Source organism: Narcine bancroftii, chromosome 3, assembly GCF_036971445.1.
Source record: "Narcine bancroftii isolate sNarBan1 chromosome 3, sNarBan1.hap1, whole genome shotgun sequence".
NCBI lineage: Eukaryota > Metazoa > Chordata > Chondrichthyes > Torpediniformes > Narcinidae > Narcine > Narcine bancroftii.
The window spans coordinates 177344794-177365614 of NC_091471.1; the positions used below are offsets into that span (position 1 = coordinate 177344794).

The following is a 20821-nucleotide window of genomic DNA, read 5'->3' on the forward strand; positions in this document are numbered from 1 at the left end:
TTGTCCCAGAGCAAGTTCAATTTTTAAAAAGTTGCTTTTCAAAATGTAGACGTACAGCACAGTAACGGCCTTGGCCTTCCAGCCCATGAGCCCATGCTGCCCAATTACACCCAATTAACTTCCACCCCCCCGCCCCCCCCTCCCCCGGTACATATTGAATGGTGGCAGGAAACCGGAGTCTCCAGGACTAACGGACAAACCTCTTACAGACAGTGCCAAAAAAAATGCAAGAAACATTCTGCTCCATGGTGAAAAACTGTCAACTTGAAATTCCACTAGGACTATCAAAAAAATGTCTCAAGATGTCAGTTATCTAACATTTGAAGGAGAACTCTCAATTAGAAATCTGTCTTATGAACTGAATGACCAGAATTACTCACCTGTCTGAGCCATTCCACGCACATTCAAACTTGTCAAAGATACAATCATTCTCATAAAGAGAACAAAGCTTACTCCGGAGGTAATCGTGAACCTGTTTTAAAAAGATTAGCAAACATTAGCAATTGAAAGAACACCATGGCAACACAAATTACTGTCATAAGCAAGATAATAGAAATAGAAGCATTTAAACCAATTACAGTAAGCAACAAAAGATAATCAATCCATGTAGTTTTGTGAAAAAAAGCCACTGCCAAAATTAGGGCCTGAGAAGATAAATGTTTCAATTGACTGTCGTATCGGCTTTTTACACAGCCACTTTGTTCCAGGATATTTGTGGCTTTTTTTTAAACACTATGCCTGCTGTGTAAAAAGCACCAACACAGAATGTTGGGGGGGGGGGGGGGGGGGAAGGGTGTCATTCCAATCCAGGCTTTATTCTAGCAGCAGAGGTAGTAACAGAACCAGAACACCATCTGTGTAAAAGGGGTGATCCGGCATTCCAGCATCATGATGAGAATGAATGTGTTTGTGTACCATTTTTTAAAATTGTATTTACAGGTTAGCAGCTGACGTGGACATTACCCCTCCATAAATCTTCGTCCGCGAAGCCAAGCCAAAGATTTACAGGTAATCATTTAAAACTTGGACAAAACATTCAAGTAGGACAAAAGGAAAAATCTTTTTAATAATACCACTGCCACACTCTCTCCTGGCAGTCCACTGCCTGTGCTCTGTTGCTGCGGGCCACTCATGGAGAGGAGTGAGGGCAATCACAAAGTGTGGCTGGGTCCACCACCAACTCGGCAAGGTATTATTTCCACTACATCACTGATTTGACACTAGGTCTGTCAGAATGAGCTGCAATTTATATAACAAAAGTAAAAGAGAATATCTGACTGGCAGTAACTTGAGATTTAGCCCATCTTGGATGTCTATGCATGGTCCCATAAATGCCGAAGTCTGAACTGAGGTGTAGACGAAATGGCTGGAGCTGGAGATGAAATGAGCTGGTGGTGAAATAGTGACGCATCCTCTACTTGACTCACTGTTTCGTTAGGTGGGTGAAGCACTGATGTGTTGCTGGGAGGAGAACGAGAGATGATTTAATTCATAAGTACATAATTCATGGTTTTGACAGGAAAGATGTGGGGTGCTTGTTGGCTTTTCAAAATAGAACTTGATCATTCATGAATAAAAGTATGTATCAAAGGGTACAGAATCTGGAACTCCACAGAAGGAGTGTGTGAATGCTCAATTACTGAGTGTACTCAAGACAGTTACTAGGGGTTTTTATGCAAAAAAAGCTGTATTATCACCTGCTCAAGTTTTAAAAAAGGTGAATTTACCTTTTATGCAGAGGATGGAAAAGGCAGATAGCACAGGCTTTTTATATAGCCCAGAGCAGCGGGCCAGCTTCCCAGGGTAGAAAGGGGCGGGATTTGCAGCATAACAGCTGCTGCTCTCCAACAGCACCCCCCCCCCCCCACCCCATTGCCTCGCTGTGCAATTCACAGAATCGACAAGCCCCATGCACCCAGCATTGAATGAAGCGATGCTGCCACCAGGAACCTGCATTAAGGGGCGGTGTGACGGAACAAGTGGCATGAGGAGCACAGCCTGACACTCCACCGGCCACTCTGTGACAGTGCAGTGGGGCAATGGGGCTGTCAGTGCAACGTCAATCATCGTATCTTCCTGTTTGGAGCCACTTTCTGCGGCAATCCTTTTATGCAGGAGGTGGAGCTAATTCCTGCATACCCCCTTTGGCAGAGGGAACGTGGAGCAAGTTAGACTCGCCAATCCTCCTTTGGACCTTTTATGGAGGTTAATGGGACACCTTAAAAGCAGAGAGAAAACCTGTCTTTACAAATCGCTAATTTTCACTATAAAAGGGCTTTCTGATAGACCTTCAGATATTAAGGGAGAGGAGATTAGTGTTGGGGGTGGCATTGTGATCAAAGACCAGGCCCCACACTGACCCCACTCTCAGCTGTCCCCAGGTGTCTCCAGTCACCTTGTGCTGTGAGCAAGCTGATCTGTGGGTTTGTCCTCAGTTTGAATAGCCTCAACCCCCAAAGTTATCTATCATTATCTGTCACCAGCCCCCAACAATAGATAGCAGTGGTTAGGGAGGGATTACTTAAGGTGGTACTTGAGTGGAAAGAAAAAGTTTGAAAACCACTTATTTTAATTGTACCTAATTGACTCGTTGTAGAGCTCGTCGAAAGAACCAAAGACTTGTTGATCCAAACCAAGGCTTTTATTAGCAAAAGGAGCTCTTCACAGGTGGCCAACCAGTCCGGAATGATCCGACCTGGCTAGGGACACAACCCTTTAAGGCCCAGACAGTAGGCGTGGCTAAGCTCTCAGCCAATCGCTGTAAGCACGGTCATTACACTCTCGATACTGTAACTATATACATTGGTGATAGGTCTGTACTATCACATACACCCCTTCTTGGAGAACTGACCCTGGGGTGGAAGGGCTGAAGAGGGAGAATGGAATGAAAAAAAAATGAGGAAGAGAATGAACGGAAGGGGTAGGTTAAGGACTGTAGCGGTCAGGGGGTCTGACCATCCGGCGTAAACCACCGTGGTGCCGGAATTGGGGTCACTGGAGTGGTGTCGCCAGATGGCTCGTCGGGTGCGATCGCTCCTTCGCTCAATTCCCCAGCCATGTTGTCGGCAGGGTGGCCCGGGTCGTTGGGGTACTGTTGGTCCTTCTGTTCCAGCACGGGGCTTGGGGAATAAAAAGTTGGGGAAGGTTGGGTTGGGGGGGGGTTGCTGGGCCTACCACGTCCTGAGCTAGGTGCCGCACCGAAACAGTGTCCTCCCGCCTGTCTGGGAACTCAACGTAGGCGTAATGCGGGTTCGCATGGAGTAGAGTCACTCGGTTGACCAAGGGGTCGTTCTTGGAGTGCCGGACGTGGCGTCGCAAAAGGACGGGGCCAGGGACGGTGAGTCATGCCGGTACAGTGGTTCCTGATTCGGATTTCCTTGGGAAAAGGAACATCCTTTCGTGGGGTGTGGCATTTGTTGAGGTACATAGGAGGGAGCGCATGGAGTGTAAGGCACTAGTGAGAACCTCCTGCCAGTGAGAGGTGGGGAGACCTTTTGACTGGAGAACCAGTGTAACCGCTCTCCAGATGGTGGCATTCTCCCTCTCGACCTGGCTATTACCAAGTGGGTTATAGCTGGTGGTCCTGCTTGAAGCGATAACACACTCCAGAAGGTACTGTTGCAGCTCTGCGCTCATGAATGAGGACCCCCTATCACTGTGGATGGAATTGGGGTACCCGAAAATGGCGAAGATACTGTGAAGGGCCTGTATCACTGAGAAGGTGGTGGTATCTGGGCAGGGCACAGCAAACGGGAAGCGGGAGTACTTGTCGATGGCCGTAAGGATGTAGTTATTATGGTTGGTCGACGGTAGGGGCCCCTTAAAGTCTACGCTAAGACGCTCGAAGGGGCGGGTGGCTTTGATAATATGGGAGTTCCCCGGATGGAAGAAGTGGGGCTTGCATTCAGCGCACACCGAACAGGCTCGGGCAATGGAATGAATCTCCTCGACTGTAGGGTAGGTTGCGTGCCTTCACAAAGTGGGCAAACCTAGTGACCCCTGGATGACAGAGCGCCTCATGGAGTTTCTGTAATCTGTCCATCTGTACGCTGGCGCACGTCCCCATGGAGAGCACATCAGGCGGGTCGTTGAGCTTACCAGGCTGGTACAGGATGTCATAGTTAAAGGTGGAGAGTTCAATTCTCCATCTGGCGATTTTGTCGTATTTTATCTTACCTCGCTGGGTGTTGCTGAACATGAAGGAGATTGCACGTTGATCAGTCAACAGTGTAAAGCGCCTCCCAGTGAGGTAATGTCTCCAACGACGCACCGCTTCAACTATGGCCTGGGCCTCCTTCTCGACTGAGGAGTGTCTACTCTCTGGACCCTGGAGGGTTCTGGAGAAGAAGGCTACAGGCCGACCAGCCTGGTTCAAGGTGGCTGCCAGGGCGAAGTCGGATGCATCGCTCTCGACTTGAAACAGGATAGACTCATCGATCGCATGCAGCGTTGCAGCAGCGATATGTCAGATTTGATTTGATCGAAAGCCGCTCTGGCTTCGGTCGAGAGGGGAAAGGAGGTGGTCTTAATAAGAGGACGCGCCTTGTCGGCGTAGTGTGAAACCCATTGTGCGTAATATGAGAAAAAGCCCAGGCAGCGTTTGAGCGCTTTCTGGGTATGCGGAGGGGAGGTAAGTCCATTAGGGGATGCATGCGGTCAGGATCTGGCATCACTACCCCGTTCTCCACCATGCAACCTAGAATCGCGAGTCGTGTGGTCCGGAAGGCACACTTGTCAAGGTTGTAGGTCAGGTTCAGCCGACTGGCAGTTTGAAGAAATTTATCTAGGTTGGCGTCGTGGTCCTGGGTGTCGTGGCCGCAGATGGTGACATTGTCCAGATACGGGAAGGTAGCGGTTAGCCCGTTCTGGTCCACCATCCAGTCCATTTCCTGCTGGAAGACCGCGACACCATTCGTGATCCCGAATGGTACCCTGAGAAATTGATACAGCTGCCCATTCGCTTCGAAGGCCATGAATGGTCGGTCCTCACAGCGGATTGGGAGCTGGTGGTAGGCTGAATGTAGGTCAATGGTGGAGAATATGTGGTATTGGGCGATCTGGTTCACCACATCCGTGATGCGTGGCAGGGGGTACGCATCCAGGAGCGTGAAGCAGTTAATGGTCTGGCTATAGTCGACCACCATCCGTAGCTTTTCCCCGTTCTTGACAACCACCACCTGGGCTCTCCAGGGACTTGAACTAGGTTCGATGATGCCCTCATCCAGCAATCTATGCACCTCACTCCTAATGAATTGCCTGTTTTTGTAACTATATTGCCGACTTTTGGTGGCCACAGGCTTCCAGCCAGGGGTGAGGTTTGCGAAGAGTGCTGGTGGGGCAATCTGGAGTGTGGAAAGGCCACAGGAGTGGCCCCGGGGCACGGGGGTGGGTTGCTTGGATGCTTCAGGGGTGGGGCGATGGCAGACCAAGAGGGGGGGCGTGGGGTCCCCCAAAGTGTAGGGACACCGTTCGATACTGACACTGAAAGTCTAATCCCAGCAACACTGGGGCGCACAATTGGGGAAGAATGAATAATTTGAAGTGGGTGACCATTACACCCTGTACTTCCAGCGTGGTGATGCAATACCCCTTTATCCCAGTCGAGTGCGACCTCATCACTAATGAGATCCTCTGGGTAGTGGGGATAATATTAAGTCCGCAACGGAGGGCCAGATCTGGCTGGATAAAACTGTCAGTTGACCCAGAGTCAAATAAGCAATTGGTGTAGTGTCCATGCACTTTAATTAGATCCATTGCTTTAGTGAGAGGATGAGAGCATTGCTGATTTAGTGTTATAGAAGCAGCCACTGATCTTGTTGACAGGGGAGTTCCACGTGTTGACGTCACGCAACAGGATGACGTCACGCAATGGGATGACATCATAGACGCAGTCAGCGCTGAAGGAGCAGGTTGGAGGTCCTCCCGGAGGTACTCCCAGAGGTGCTGTTGTGGCGGCATCGGCGGATGAACTGTAAGTAGTGGGGGTTGTTGCTCGCGGTTGACGGTGGGTAGGTCGTTGGTCGTGGCGGTCGAGCCCCAGCGGTCGTCAGCGATGGACGCTGGGGCGAGTACCTGGTCAGTCGCGGTGGCCACACCGGCGGCGGCGTGGGCAGCGGCAGCAGGGGAGCCAGCAGCTGTAGCGGTAGCGTCATCTCCAGGGTCGGCTGTGGCGGTGGCAGCAGAAGCAGCGGCGGTAGCGTCGGCCCCGGGGGTGGTCGTGGCCGTGGCAATAGTGGGCTCTACAGTCGGGACCGAGGCCGGGTCGAGTGTTCCGCACAGGGGCGAGATGCTGGCCAACATCATGGTTGCTAGGGTGGGCTGCCCCTTCCGGGTTCGACGTTTCCGTGATGTCAGGCATTGCCGTGCAGGGGAGCCCTCGCTCTCATTGGACAAGAGCTCTGGGGAAGAAGAGTTTGAATGGGATAGTGGCGGTTGGGCTTCACGCGAGGCACTGTGTTTTCCGGTGGCCATTTTAGACCTACAGACTGCAGCAAAGTGGCCGTTTTTAAGGCACTTCTGGCACCTGGCTTTTCATGCTGGGCACTGGGACCTACTGTGCTTGTCCCTCCCGCAGAAATAACATCTTGGGTTCGCAGGGGGCAGTGTAGCAGCAGCCGATAGGCCGTCAGTATCTCGGGGGGGGGGTGGTAGGGTAGAAGGGCATTCTACTCACATCAGAACGTGGGGTCCAGTCCCTAGAGAGCTCGTTTGACTTTAAGGCTGCATCCTCCATTGTGATTGCAATCCGGGCCACGTACTCTAGTTCTTCTACCCCTTGTTCGAGCAAGCACAGCCTCACTTTGTTCGATCGGAGCCCGGCCACAAAGACATCCCGGACGAGATCGTTTGTGATCTCGGCAGCAGTTTTCTCCACACAGTTACAGTCTTTGCCCAACGCCTTTACTACTTGTAAATATGCCCTACTGGACTCGGCGGGCTGTTGCTTCCTCGACGCAAGCACGAGCCGGGCATGAACTCTGTTCATTGGTTGATCGTACAGTTCTTTCAGTACCTTTATGGCTGTAGTGTAAGTGGTCTCATTCTGGATGTTCTCATAGACTCTCAAGGACACCATAGACAGCAATGCTGTTAGACGCTGGTTATCCTCCTCCACCTCAATGAGCCTTAGGAAGTTTTCAAAGTTCATCAGCCAGAATTTAAAGGCTTTGACTGTGGGTCAATGTCAAGTTTTTCTGGCGGAGTCAGACGCTCCATCCCCTTTTAAAAAAATTCTTTTTGGTAATAAATTTGTAGAGCTCGTCGAAAGAACCAAAGATTTGTTGATCCAAACCAAGGCTTTTATTAGCAAAAGACAGGAGCTCTTCACAGGTGGCCGACCAGTCCGGAATGATCCGACCTGGCTAGGGACACAACCCTTTAAGGCCAAGACAGTAGGCGTGGCTAAGCTCTCAGCCAATCGCTGTAAGCACAGTCATTACACTCTAGATACTGTAACTATATACATTGGTGATAGGTCTGTACAATCACACTCGCTATATGCACGGTTTCATAACTCCAAAGGAAATGGGCCAATGACAATTTTTCTCAAGCAAAATATTTCTGTAACAACTGGATCTAGAGCAGTGATTCTCAACTTTTTTTTTTCCCACTCACACATCTCCTTAAGTAATCTCTTACTAATTACAGAGCACCAATGGCATTAGGATTACTTAAGATGGTATGTGAATAGAAAGAAAAAGGTTGAGAACCACTGCTATAGATCAAAACTTACAGTAGATTTTCCCATACACTTATAAATTGTGCATGTGTTTTATTCCCACTACGATTTTCCCACGCTCTTCTATCAATTGTCGTGTGATAATAAAATTAACGTTTGATTGCAAACCCTTTTGTCCAGACGCCTCTCTCTCTCTCTCTCTCTCTCTCTCTCTCTCTCTCGAGTCTGATACTTTTTCAACACAATAACCAGTGTGGGGACCAACAGCGGGCGCCAAGAGAGTCTCCTGACAGCCCGCCACCAGCCATTTTTGGGGGGAAAAAAGTGGGTCTCACATTCCATCAAATGCAGTATATTATACATGACATTAGATGCCAATGCTGTTACACATCCTGCCTCTTTTGTTCCTGGACATTTTCCACCTCTGACATTACCCCCTGAGGCAGAGGGAACGTGGAGCAAGTTAGACCTGCCAATCCTCCTTTGGACCTTTTATGGAGATTGATGGGACACCTTAAAAGCAGAGGAAACCTGTCTTATAAATCACTAATTTTCATTATAAAAGGGCCAGTGTATAAAATGACACACTGACCCGGCATTATGCGGCTTTGTTCTGTTAAGTGTGAAGGGCCAAAGTTGGCTGAATGCCAGGTCTTCCTTACAGCCATATCATGGGATTTTTGTGTGTAAAAAAAAATAACATTGTCGCATTTTTTTAGGTTATTCTCTCTGTGTAAAATATGCAATGATCATTTTCTGAAAATGTAATGAAAGCAGCTTAATATGGCAATATATTGACATCAGGTACAAGTTACGCTGCGATGGTGAATGACTACTAATACAAGGTACATTGACAATCATTGTGTAATGGATGAGCCAGCCTGACCACAGAGGCAGGGTTGAGGAAACAGACCAACGATATATTGGAGATGTTATCGGACAACAGTTATCCGGTTTGTGCCAATGAATGCATGCTGCATGTTTAGCTGATGTTAAAAAGATGCTCATTAAACAGAATACCGACTGGCAAATGATTTGTCATATAATTTATGAAACTATGCATATTTGGCTGAAGACAAATTATGAAAGTTAAAGCACAAATTGTACCAGTGAATACATGCTCAATGAAATGTAGACAATGCTGGTAGGTTAGATGGAACCTTTTAGACAGAACAGAAGCAAAGAAAAAATGGAGATGGCGGATTGAAGCCAAGAAGTAAACTCCAATCTCAAGTTCACAAAAAAATAAAATCTATTTCACTAACGTACTGAAAGGATTGATGCATCTTTGCAGTGTCAGATACAAAACTCATATATTCTTTACCGCCCTTCAATTTCATCAGTTGAATTATTGTGCAAAGTTTTGTGAACCAACAGCTTCAATTTAAAAATATTAACAAGAAAACAAACCAAGAAAAGAAAAGAAAAGAATTCCTGCACATGGCTTCTGTCTCATCTTCACTCAGTATCATATCACTAATCAAAATACACCTATTGGACCTATAAGTTGCTGGAAACAAATCCTGATAAAGTACATTTGCATTTCCTGTAAATAAATAAATGCTTAGCACAATTTGTACCACCCCAATTTACAAATAACATTTAAAAAAGTCTAAATCCTTAAATGTATGCATATATAGATGAAATTACAACCCCAACCAACCAATTTTCCCCTGCAACTGCTGCAACCGTGTCTGCCTGTCCCGCATCGGACTTGTCAGCCACAAACGAGCCTGCAGCTGACGTGGACATTTACCCCCTCCATAAATCTTCGTCCGCGAAGCCAAGCCAAAGAAAAGACATCTCAGTATCGCTTCAGAGTTGTCACTTGCTGGGGAAAATTAGGAATGATTTTCACTTAGCAAGAATAACAAATTGCTTCACCAATATTGTTAAATATTTCTTCCAAAATTTTCAATATATGTTTGTCAATGATTCCTAATCGTCCTCAAATGGTGATGAGCCACCTTAAACTGCTGCTTTTGGTTAAGGTTAAGGTTCTCCCATGACTTTGTTGGGTGAGAAGGAGCAGGATTAAGCTCCAGTGATGAAGGAGGAATATTTTTTCTGAGTCATCTCATTATTCAACTTGAACAAAACCAGCAGAAGGTTGGTGCTCTCATGGACTTGCTGACTTTCATGGTTGTAGAAGTCACACACAGGTTTTGGAGGTGCTGTAAGGGGCAGCCTGGATGAATGACCACAGTATACTTTTCAGATCGTAGCCACCGTAAGCACTGTGCAAAGGACGCAAAGGGAAAGAATGTTTTGGATGATAGATGGTGTGTGAATCACATGGGTCACTGTATCCTGATGGTGACTGATCCACATCAACAGGATAAGCGGAAATCAGACCATGCACCAGTCCACATTGATGGGGAATGAGATGGAGAAGGTTTGTCCTGGGAATCCACATAATAGCAAAACCTCACCCATTCCCCTGCTTTCCAAAGCATCAGATGAGTTTTGGCATTTCATCAAATACTCGAACTTCTACAGGTGCACTGTGGAAAGTACACTAACTGACTGCATCACAGTTTGGTTTGGGAGTAAAAGGGTGCAGAAAGTGGAAAACCTCACTTCGTCAATTACAGACACCAGCTTCCGGTCCATCAAAGACATCTCTGCAAGGTGCTGCCTCAAGGCAGAAGCCATCACCATAAAAGATCTCCATCACCTTGGTCATGAGCTCATCCTGCTGTTACCTTCTGGGAGACTGAACAGAACCACAAGATTCAATAACAGTCTTTTTTCCCCCAAAAAGCTATTCTGCTCTTGAAAATATCCACATGAACCTTTCCATAACACTACTCCAGGACCACCAAAAGATGCACACCACATTCAACTCACTGCAACTGTCAAGATTTTTCTATCCTTTAGTTTATTATCGATTTTACTGTCTCATGCCAGGTTGTGGTAATTTAATTTATACTACACCAGTTAGTGAATCTTGCATTCTTGTGTTGTTGTAGCAAAAATCAGACCTGGGTTCATTGTCATGACCATGTGTCATGAAATTTGTTGTTTTGCAGCAGCAATAATAAGGTGCAGAACATGGTGCAAAAACTACAATTACAAATTAAAATTACAATGATTAAAAATTCTTTCTTCTTTGGCTTGGCTTCGCGGACGAAGATTTATGGAGGGGTATGTCCACGTCTGCTGCAGGCTCGTTGGTGACTGACAAGTCCGATGCGGGACAGGCAGGCACGGTTGCAGCAGTTGCAAGGGAAAATTGGTTGGTTGGGGTTGGGTTTTTCCTCCTTTGTCTTTTGTCAGTGAGGTGGGCTCTGCGGTCTTCTTCAAATGAGGTTGCTGCCCGCCGAACTGTGAGGCGCCAAGATGAACGGTTGGAGGCGATATCAGCCCACTGGTGGTGGTCAATGTGGCAGGCACCAAGAGATTTCTTTAAGCAGTCCTTGTACCTCCTCTTTGGTGCACCTCAGTCTTGATGGCCAGTGGAGAGCTCGCCATAGAACACGATCTTGGGAAGGTGATGGTCCTCCATTCTGGAGACCCAGCGCAGTTAGGTCTTCAGCAGCATGGATTCGATGCTTGCAGACTCTGCCAGCTCAAGTACTTCGATGTTGGTGATGAAGTCATTCCAATGAATGTTGAGGATGGAGTGGAGACAGCGCTGATGGAAGCGTTCTAGGAGCCGTAGGTGATGCCGGAAGAGGACCCATGATTCGGAGCCGAACAGGAGCGTGGGTATGACAACGGCTCTGTACACGCTGATCTTTGTGTGTTTCTTCAGGTGGTTGTTTTCCAGACTCTTTTGTGTAGTCTTTCAAAGGCGCTATTTGCCTTGGCGAGTCTGTTGTCTATCTCTTTATCGATCCTTGCATCAGATGAAATGGTGCAGCTGAGGTAGGTAAACTGGTTTGCCGTTTTGAGTTCTGTGTGCCCAATGGAGATGTGGGGGGGGGGGCTGGTGGTCATGGTGGGGAGCTGGCTGATGGAGGACCTGTTTTCTTCAGGCTGACTTCCAGGCCAAACATTTTGGCAGTTTCCGCAAAACAGGACGTCATGCGCTGGAGAGCTGGCTCTGAATGGGCAACTAAAGCAGCATCGTCCGCAAAGAGTAGTTCACGGACAAGTTACTCTTGTGTCTTGGTGTGAGCTTGCAGGCGCCTCAGATTGAAGAGACTGCCATCCGTGCGGTACCAGATGTAAACAGCGTCTTCATTGTTGAGGTCTTTCATGGCTTGTTTCAGCATCATGCTGAAGAAGATAGTAAAGAGGGTTGGTGCGAGGACGCAGCCTTGCTTCACGCCGTAATATAAAATTAAATTACACACGCAAGATTTAATTTAAAAAAATAAGTGGTGCAATAAAAAAAGTAGCGTTGAGGTTCAGTGTCTGTTCAGAGATCTGATGGTGGAGGGAAAGCAGCTGTTTTTATACCATTTCTGTGTGTATTCTGGCTCTATACCTATTCTTGTACCATTAGTAAGTGTAATAACAACATCACTGTGCCCAAGACCACCATTACTTGCTCTAACCTGAAGCCATGGATGACTGCAGAGGTTTTTGTGCTGCTCAGGAACCATGATGCTGCCTTCAGAACGGACGACACGGTAGTCCGAGCTACTGCAAGAACCAAGCTATCGAAGGCCATCAGGGAAGCTAAGCATGCACATGTCCAGCGCATTCATAGTGTTACAAGCCCAAAGGACACGAAAACCAGCAGGAACAGAAATTCACCAAGACAACGGCTATTTAAACAAAACTGGCTTTATTTTCTTAATACATAAAGATGAGATCAAAACTTACTACTATTAACTTAACCGCCTTCTAAGTTCACATTTATGTAACGTTTATGTTCAGGAAAATTCTTTTTCCACTGTCCAATCATTCACTTTTCAATTCTCCAAGTTCACTGGTATCAGGCAATTTTCCTTACTGTGCATAGAATTAAACAGTTATTATATTCACCAGGCTCTGATGGTTTAACTTAAGTTGATATCACTTAGAAAGGTCTTTGTTGGTTTCAGAGAGAAATTCGTTGTTCGTTAGACACACAAACTGATCTCCTTCAATCAGCAACTGAAGTGTCTTTCCAAAGAAACATCCCCTCTTGGGTTTTTACCCCAAAAGATAACCCCTTCTTCCAGGTTTCCACAAGGATTTCCCCCCCCCCTCCCCCCCAACTATTCCAGGAGAAACAAATAACCAGCCACAACCTCTGCAATTGACTACAGAGATTTAGAATAGGGTGAACTCAGAACTCAAAACCAGTCTTGAAATGGGGTTGTGCAGCAGGTCTGCTACTTGCAGCCTTCACCACAAACTGTTGCAGAATACTCTCAGTCACGTTCTCACCCAAACAATGGATGTTTTCTCTCTGCTTGCAAAGCTACGTGGCTCCTCTAAGGACAACAAACTTCAATCAGAAATTTAAAACTCTCGGCACCATTTGAAAAGCAATAGATTTCTCAGTTCTTGAGCCTGGACACTGTTCAAACATGCTGCTCCATTAACATTTACTTGTGAAACTCTCCCAAGCATTTCCCATTGTCTCTTCAAAGCCATCTACAGATATGAAGTCTACTCTTGTCCAGCAAATGATGATTGTTTGTGAAATGTGACCTAAGAACTAAACATCACAATCTTACCCTTTTAAGATATATTTTATGAAAATGTTATTAATTTATTCCACAACAATGGTCACTTGCTGGACAGCAAGGACACGTGACACACATGGAAGGCATCCAAGACATTACCATCCACAAGACTTCTCCATCTGCCTGTGCTAGTGATGCCTCCCTCCCAGATGCACTGAACAACTTCTACGCACATTTTGAGGTGAAAAGCAACATGGTAGCGAAGAAGACCACCTCTCCTCCAAATGAACAGGTGCTGTATCTTGCAGAGGCTGATGTGAAGAGAGAGCTAGGCAAGGTCAACCCACGGAAAGCTGGTGGACTGGATAACATTCCTGGCAGAGTGCTCAGGGGATGTGCAGCTCAGCTAGCAGATGTTCTCACCGACATCTTTAACATCTCCCTGAGAAGCACTGTGGTCCCCAATGTGCTTCAAAGCTGCCACCATTATGCCCATTCCGAAGAAGTCACCTATGTCCTGCCTCAATGACTACTGCCCTGTCGCACTCACATCTATCGTCACGAAGTGCTTCGAGAAGCTTGTCATGGGGCACATCAAGCTCCCGCTGCCTCCGTCACTGGACCCCCTCCAGTTTGCATACAGATCCAACAGATGTTGCCATCACCACCGCCCTCCATCTAAGCCCTCGCCCACCTGGAAAAAAGGACTCATGTTCAACTGCTATTCATCAACTTCATTTCAGCATTCAGTACAATCATACCTCAGTATCTGATCGGGAAGTTGAGCTTGTTGGATCTAAACACCTCCCTGTGCAATTAGATTCTTTTCATCCTGTTGGGGAGATCGCAAGTAGTCAAGATTAGTTACAGCATTTTCAGGGCCATCACACTGAGCACGGGGCCCCCTCAGGGCTGTGTGCTTAGCCCACTGCTGTTTACTCTGCTGACCCATGACTGTGTGGGTAAACACAGTTTGAACCACATCATCAAGTTCACTGATGACATGACCATGGTGGGCCTTATTAGTAAGCATTCAGAAATGAGGTGCAGTCACAGACTGGTGCAGAGCCAGCAAACTGTGTCTGAATGTAAATAAACAAAAGAGATGGTTGTCAACTTCAGGAGGGTCTGGAGGGGACCACGCTCCGCTGACGGGACTAGGCTGTTGAGGTCGTCAAGAGTATCAAGTTCCTTGGAGTGCTCTTGGTGGAGAACCTCGCCTGGACCCTAACACAAGCTCCCTAGCCAAACAAGCCCAGCAACATCTCTACTTCCTGCGAAGGCTGAGGAAAGTTCATCTCCCACCCTCCATCCTCATCACATTCAACAGAGGATGTATCGAGACCATCCTGTGCAACTGCATCATGCCTGGTTTGGAAGCTATGACCGCAAGGCCATGCAGATAGTGAAGTCAGTGGAAAAGATCACTGAGGGCTCTCTTCCTACCATGAAGGACATCTACAACACTCGATGCAGGAGAAAGACAATAAACATTGTGAAGTACTTCACCCACCCTCATGTCAACTGTTCTCCCTTCTGCCATCAGGTAGGAGGTAACGTAGAACCTGGGCCCTTATGTTCAAATTGGGCAAGTTTTTTTTCACCCCCAGAACATGTATGGATAGTGTACTGTGGACCTTTACTGTATATGTCTTAATATTTTAATATTTCAATGTGTTTAACATCTATTCTAACACATTTATGTAAATATGCTCCATGGTCCTGGAGAAACACTATCTCTTCTTTACCATGTGATAAATAAAGGTGACTTGACTTATTCCCTGATGGTATCAGTGACTTAGATGATGAGGATTCTTCATGATTAATGCTGCTTTCTTAAGGCACTGCCTCTTAAAGATGTCCTTAATGGAGGAAAGATGAACACACGATGGTTCTGGCTGTGTTTACAACCCTCTGTACTTATTCTTGTCCTGTGCACTGTTACCACCCTACCAGTGATGCAACCAGTCAGAATGCTCTCCACTGTACATATGCAGAAATTTGTCGGAGCATTTGGTGACACACCAAATCTCCTCAAACTCCTAACAAAATATAGCCAATGGCGAGCCTTCTTCAAAGTTGCATTGACATGATGGCCTCAGGATAGGTCTTCAGAGATGTTGACATGAAGGCATCTGAGGTCTCTCACCGTCTCAGGTGCATCTGTACATTGTTTTTTCTTTGTATGACAATAAACTTTCATTTCATTTCTAAAGAGCTTCAATTTGTAAACATATTAATTGTATCAAGGTATGCTCCAACACTGAAACGATGCAAAAATGGTGTGGTACCCAAATGGGTAGTATGGCAGAAAGCAGCAAATTTGTGTATCCTTTTGACAGACAGATTCAGAATAGACTCTCCTAATAACATACACAAGCAATTTCAAATGAATGACCATGAAGAAGAGTTCACCAGAGATATTGAAGTGTATAATAAGATGGCCCAAGAACTCTGAATGATTCTTCTGGGAATAAACACTCACAGGACAGTAATGTTTTTAAATTGATAACAAGTTTAAGTTCAATTCATGTTTATCATCTTCACATGGACATGAGGCAAAGCAGCATTGCTCTGGACCACACTGCATGCACATAATCTTATAATCATATATATATATATATATATAAATATATAAATATTAATATAAATATTTTGAGAATTTACCCAGTTACAGGATACTGTTTTATCAATCTCAAAACCTATGGGAATAAGCCTGGTAGTCCTGATTTTAATGCTCTCGAACCTCCTTCCTGATGGAGGTGGGTCAAAGATATTGTGTGCTGATTGGAAAGGGTTGCAATTATCATTTTAAGCCCTATTTAAGCAACACTCCCAGTAAACATTGTTAACAGAGGAAGGAGAAACCCCAGCCATCTTCTTGGCTGTTTTGAATTAGGAAATCATCCATCAACAGGCTTAAAGATCCATTGCTTTCCCACAGACACCAGGCTCCTAGTGACCCACACAACTGTGCTCTTATCTTTCCCTTCACTAGACTCTGTAATTCTACACTTTTTCTATTTTGTACGGTTGTATGTAAGTTGAAGTCGACTTCCTAGAATACTTGCAGAAGAAGCCTTTTGACTGTACCAATAAACTTGAAAGTCTTTAAATTAATTTTTTTTAAATCAGCATTAGCGCAGATCATTCTCTGTATTGAAGGTTCTCCCCCACTTGTTCTTTAATTTTAGCATAGAATTACATTTTGAATGTCATTTTCCTTGTCTTGACATAGAAGTCTCCAAAGGCAATTCATTTGTGACCTGTGTAACAAGTTGTATGCACAAGAACAGATCAGATTCTTCTGTGACAAATGACTTACTTCCTGAAGCCTCAAAATTGTTTTTTTTTTGTCTAAAGGCACAAGTCAATAATCTGATGCAATAATGTGCCTGAATGAGTACATTTCCAACACCATTCAAAAGGCTCCACAGCATTAGTGATAAAGCAGTCTACACAATTGATATTCCACCCATCATTGGTAAAAAAGTGCAGAAGACACCAATACTCAGGCTACTTTAGCAGTACCTTTCTAAACTTAACCAGCAAAAAAGGACAGGCATCAAGGGAGTGGGATCCCACAACCTGCAGGTTCCTCCAAAGCACACACCATGCCACCTACGTTCCTTTATCATCACTGAATCCTGACTCCACTATTTTAACTGAAGAGAGTAGCAGCTCTGTGGTGATATGTAATTACACCACCAGGTCACCAGGGGTCATCCCGGTGACTTTGTATATAAAGCAGTCCAGAGCTACAATCTAGCCTTCCAGGTTTGTCTTGCAGAGAGACAAGACCTCTTAGTGTACATATTAGCTTATTACAGTTGTCTTATACTCACACTGCTAGTGTGATTATTGTCAGTACAATTTAATAAACTAACATGTACTCTAAGAGGTCTTATCTCACTGCAAGACGAACCTGGAAGGCTAGACTGTAGCTCTGGACTGCTTTATATACAAGTTCACCGGGATGACCCCTGGTGACCTAGTGGTGTAATTACACATCACCACAAGCTCATTACCACCTTTCTCAACGGTAATCAGGGACACCACAAATGCTGGCCTTCCCATGAAAACCTGGATCTCATTCATTAATTGGAGTTCAAAAATTGCTCTGGTACTTCATGATTTGATGATTTTATAACTCTCATACAAAGTTGCATCCAGAGCTTTAACACCCAACTAATTGGTAAAAAGGTAGCCCATATTGACATGGATGTTATAATACATGAGCACACATTTTGAATGTAAAGTACCTGATATGTTTCTATAGGCTTGGTTTCCATGTTGAGATCCCAGACTTTAACAGTGAGGTAATCCCGAGTCATCATGTATCGACCACTGTGACTGAACTTCACATCAGACACGGAGGAGGTTATCTCTGAGAAGAAGAACCTGTTACTGGGATCTTCGGGCTCCTCAAACACTGCAGGACAAAATAAGCAAAAATAATATCAGAAGTAATTCCCCAAAATCCAGAAACTATTTCGACCTGAGAGAGAAGGATCAAAGAAAACCCCTCTGTTAATGCAAGACAACATGAATGACCTTCTTGAAGCATGCAATTAAATCCACAATATAAACCAGCCAATGGCAACAGCACTAGAGCTTTTGCAAATTTTGCAGAGCTATTACCGAAAGTAATTTAACACAAATGTTACAATCCACTCTCTATCAATAGTTTTTTTAAAAATGTATTTAATTACACACTGAACTCTACAATGAGCCAAATACTCAATATCATTTTTTTGTTTTATCCTACTGTTAACTTTATTACCATACATTAAAAATATTGGCTATCAGACAGAAAATAAATGATCAACTTCATAAATTATCTGTTGGATAACTTCCAAAACGATTTCATAAAAGTACAAGCAGCAAGTAATCATATATGATATTACATTAACTCTGGGTAGTTATTAGCTTCTACTCTCACTGGCCCTTTTGACCCACCATGGTGCCAATCCAAAATGTTTCATGAATGGAATTGATTGCGTCGGTTTCAGATTAATTTCTAATGTTAAATATCATTTTGAATTTGTCAGTTTTTAAGTTCTACAAAACAAATCTGCAAAATAGTGGGGAGTATTGAGGACAGCAACAAAAGTTAACAGCATCTGGAGTTCTTTCTGAAGTATAGCAAATTGCCATCGCACAACCTACACTTTCGAATTGATGACTAAATTGACCAGAACAAATTTAAATTGTGCCAACTCAACACATCCAAATCCAGGACAATTTACAACCAACAACGTTGGCCAGGGTTTCAAAGTAAAAACCAAACATATAAACTAAATACAAATGCATTAGATTTGTACATCCAAAGATCAACTTACAAAAATGTGAATTCAGGTGATTTCATTTTCCTATCTGAAGTATCACGATGACACTATTAATTGAAGAAATGTCGTCAAACAAAAAAAAACATCCTTTTTGAGGCAACTTTCTTGCAGATTTAGTTCAAGCTGAAAATCATGTTTAGCTTCTTGCAACTCTCTTGCAATGATTTTAGTTAAATGTAAACAATTCTTCCAAAAGAATCACAATGTGAATTAATATTACATTTGATTCTGTTACCGTGAAATTAGATTATGGAAACTCCCAATGATTAAAAGCACTAAAATAATATCACACAAGCATTCTGTAAAACAGCCATTCTCAATGGGGGCCAGAGCATATTTGCAATCACAAATTTTTTTTATGTGAATGTAGTCAGTAGTAAAGTACTGTACAGAAGAAACAAACTAGACTGCTTCACAGTGAAGGGACTCAGTACCTTTGAGCAGTAACCCAAGGGGGCTGGAGACAAAAAAAAAGGCTGAGAATGACTGCTGCAAAACATTCCATTTCTACATTTGACAGATGTACAATCAACAATGGGAACACCCAATGCCGGTAAAACTTTCATGAAAAGAACAGTTTGAACCTAACCAAAGAAATTACAACAGTTATTTTCCTTCTTTTGAAAGTTTACCCTTTTGCTGGTGCTTCATTAATTTCTTTCTTAAATTTGTTTGAACTGAATTTCAAATCAATGGGAAATAAGTAGCCTGATGAACTGAGAGAATATCAATCCTTCTGCTGTCTTTATCAGTTTGTTCAGTCTGCGTAATCCGACAATCTACACATTCTGCAGCCTTCCTCATTCCCTCAAATTTGACCTTTCACCAGTTTAGAATCTCAACCAGAGGCCCAAACCTATCCTTTTCCATATTTGAAACTAACAGCATTACGATCACTGGACCCAAAATGTTCCCCTACAAATACTTCTGTCACCTGTCCTGTCTCATTCCTGAACAGGAGATCCAGTATTGCACTCTCTCTAGTTGGTACTGTGACAGAGTATATAGAGGTGTTTGGGAGATAAATTGGGAAAGGTTTGTTTGAGCAGGTCACACACAAACACAGAATTTTTGCAGGAGCTTTTGCAAGATTGTCAGACTCATGATGGACTGTTATTTGCAAAAGGCAACAAATGTAACAACAGGCTTTGTCTGGAAAAGATCATTTACTGTCTGGAAGGTCATGTGATCTTTGCAGGCAGAGAGGAGAAAAATATAGGCTTTGCTCTCAGAGAGGAGGGAGAGAGAGAGAGAGAGAGAGAGGAGAGACACAGATATCAGTTCCAGAGGGATAAGCTGGCAAGCTTTGGAAGACGGCCTGCTCAAAGGAGAGGACTGGTTGTCTGGTGTTTCCTTTGGAATAAGAGAAACAGAAAGGAACTCTGTGACGACCTGAAACAAAAAAAACTCTCTCTGAAAACCAACAAGAACCCTTCTGAGTGGTAACCATTTACCTGTTAAGCACCAAAGCCTGGTGAACTTTATTAATGTTAACTTCTGTGCACAGTACAAGAATTGCCTGCAACCAGTGAGATTGGACTGTGAACCAAAGAACTTTGCTGAACACATGCGCTTAGCATTAGAAGGGGGTTAAGTAGGTTAAGTGAGTCAATAGAGATGTTAAAGTTTGATTCTATTTTCAGGTTCAAAGATAATTAAAAGCAACTTTTGATTAAGTTACCCTTTGCCGTGATGCATATATATTACTGCTGGGTTTTGGGGTCCTCTGGACTCATAACAGTACCTATTGATTGAGAAAACTTTCCTGAATACATTTGACAAACTTCAAGCCATCCAGCCCTTTTAGAGTATGGGAGTCCCTGTCAATATGTGCAAAGTTAAAATCTCCAACTATCACAACCTAATGTTCCTTGCAGCTGTCTGCTATCTCTCTACAGATTTGCTCATCCAATTCTTGGGTGGTCTGTAATGCAAACACCATAAGTGTGGTCATATCTTTTCCATTCCTCAGCTCCACCCTTGTCGTCTCAATAGATGGGCCCTCTCATCTGCCCTCCCTGACAAGCAATGCCACTCCTCTTCCATTTCCCCTCCTCCTCCCCATTCTATCGCATCTGAAACAACAGGAGCCCAGAACATTGAGCTGCCAGTCTGCCCCTCCTGAGACCAAGTTTTTCTAATAGCCTCTACACATTCCATCAGCCATTCCACACTCTAAGCTCATATTTCTTGCACTGAAATAGATGCACCCGAGAACATTTCCACCT

General features: G+C 44.6%; 1 protein-coding gene across 6 annotated transcripts in view; it reads right to left on the reverse strand.

Moving 5' to 3' along the window:
- The window catches only part of LOC138757891 (serine/threonine-protein phosphatase 2A 55 kDa regulatory subunit B gamma isoform), a 351812-nt gene that overhangs the window by 36225 nt on the left and 294766 nt on the right, over positions 1–20821 (reverse strand). For 5 of the 6 annotated variants that reach the window (XM_069925969.1, XM_069925967.1, XM_069925968.1 and 2 more), the window contains 2 exons: positions 17508–17677; positions 381–472 (listed from right to left, as the gene is read on the reverse strand). In XM_069925969.1, the coding sequence (XP_069782070.1) occupies positions 381–472; positions 17508–17677 (262 nt within the window). Of the gene's footprint in view, positions 1–380; positions 473–14006; positions 14078–17507; positions 17678–20821 lie in introns of those variants that run through there. The other variant, XM_069925972.1, reaches the window with a different exon arrangement.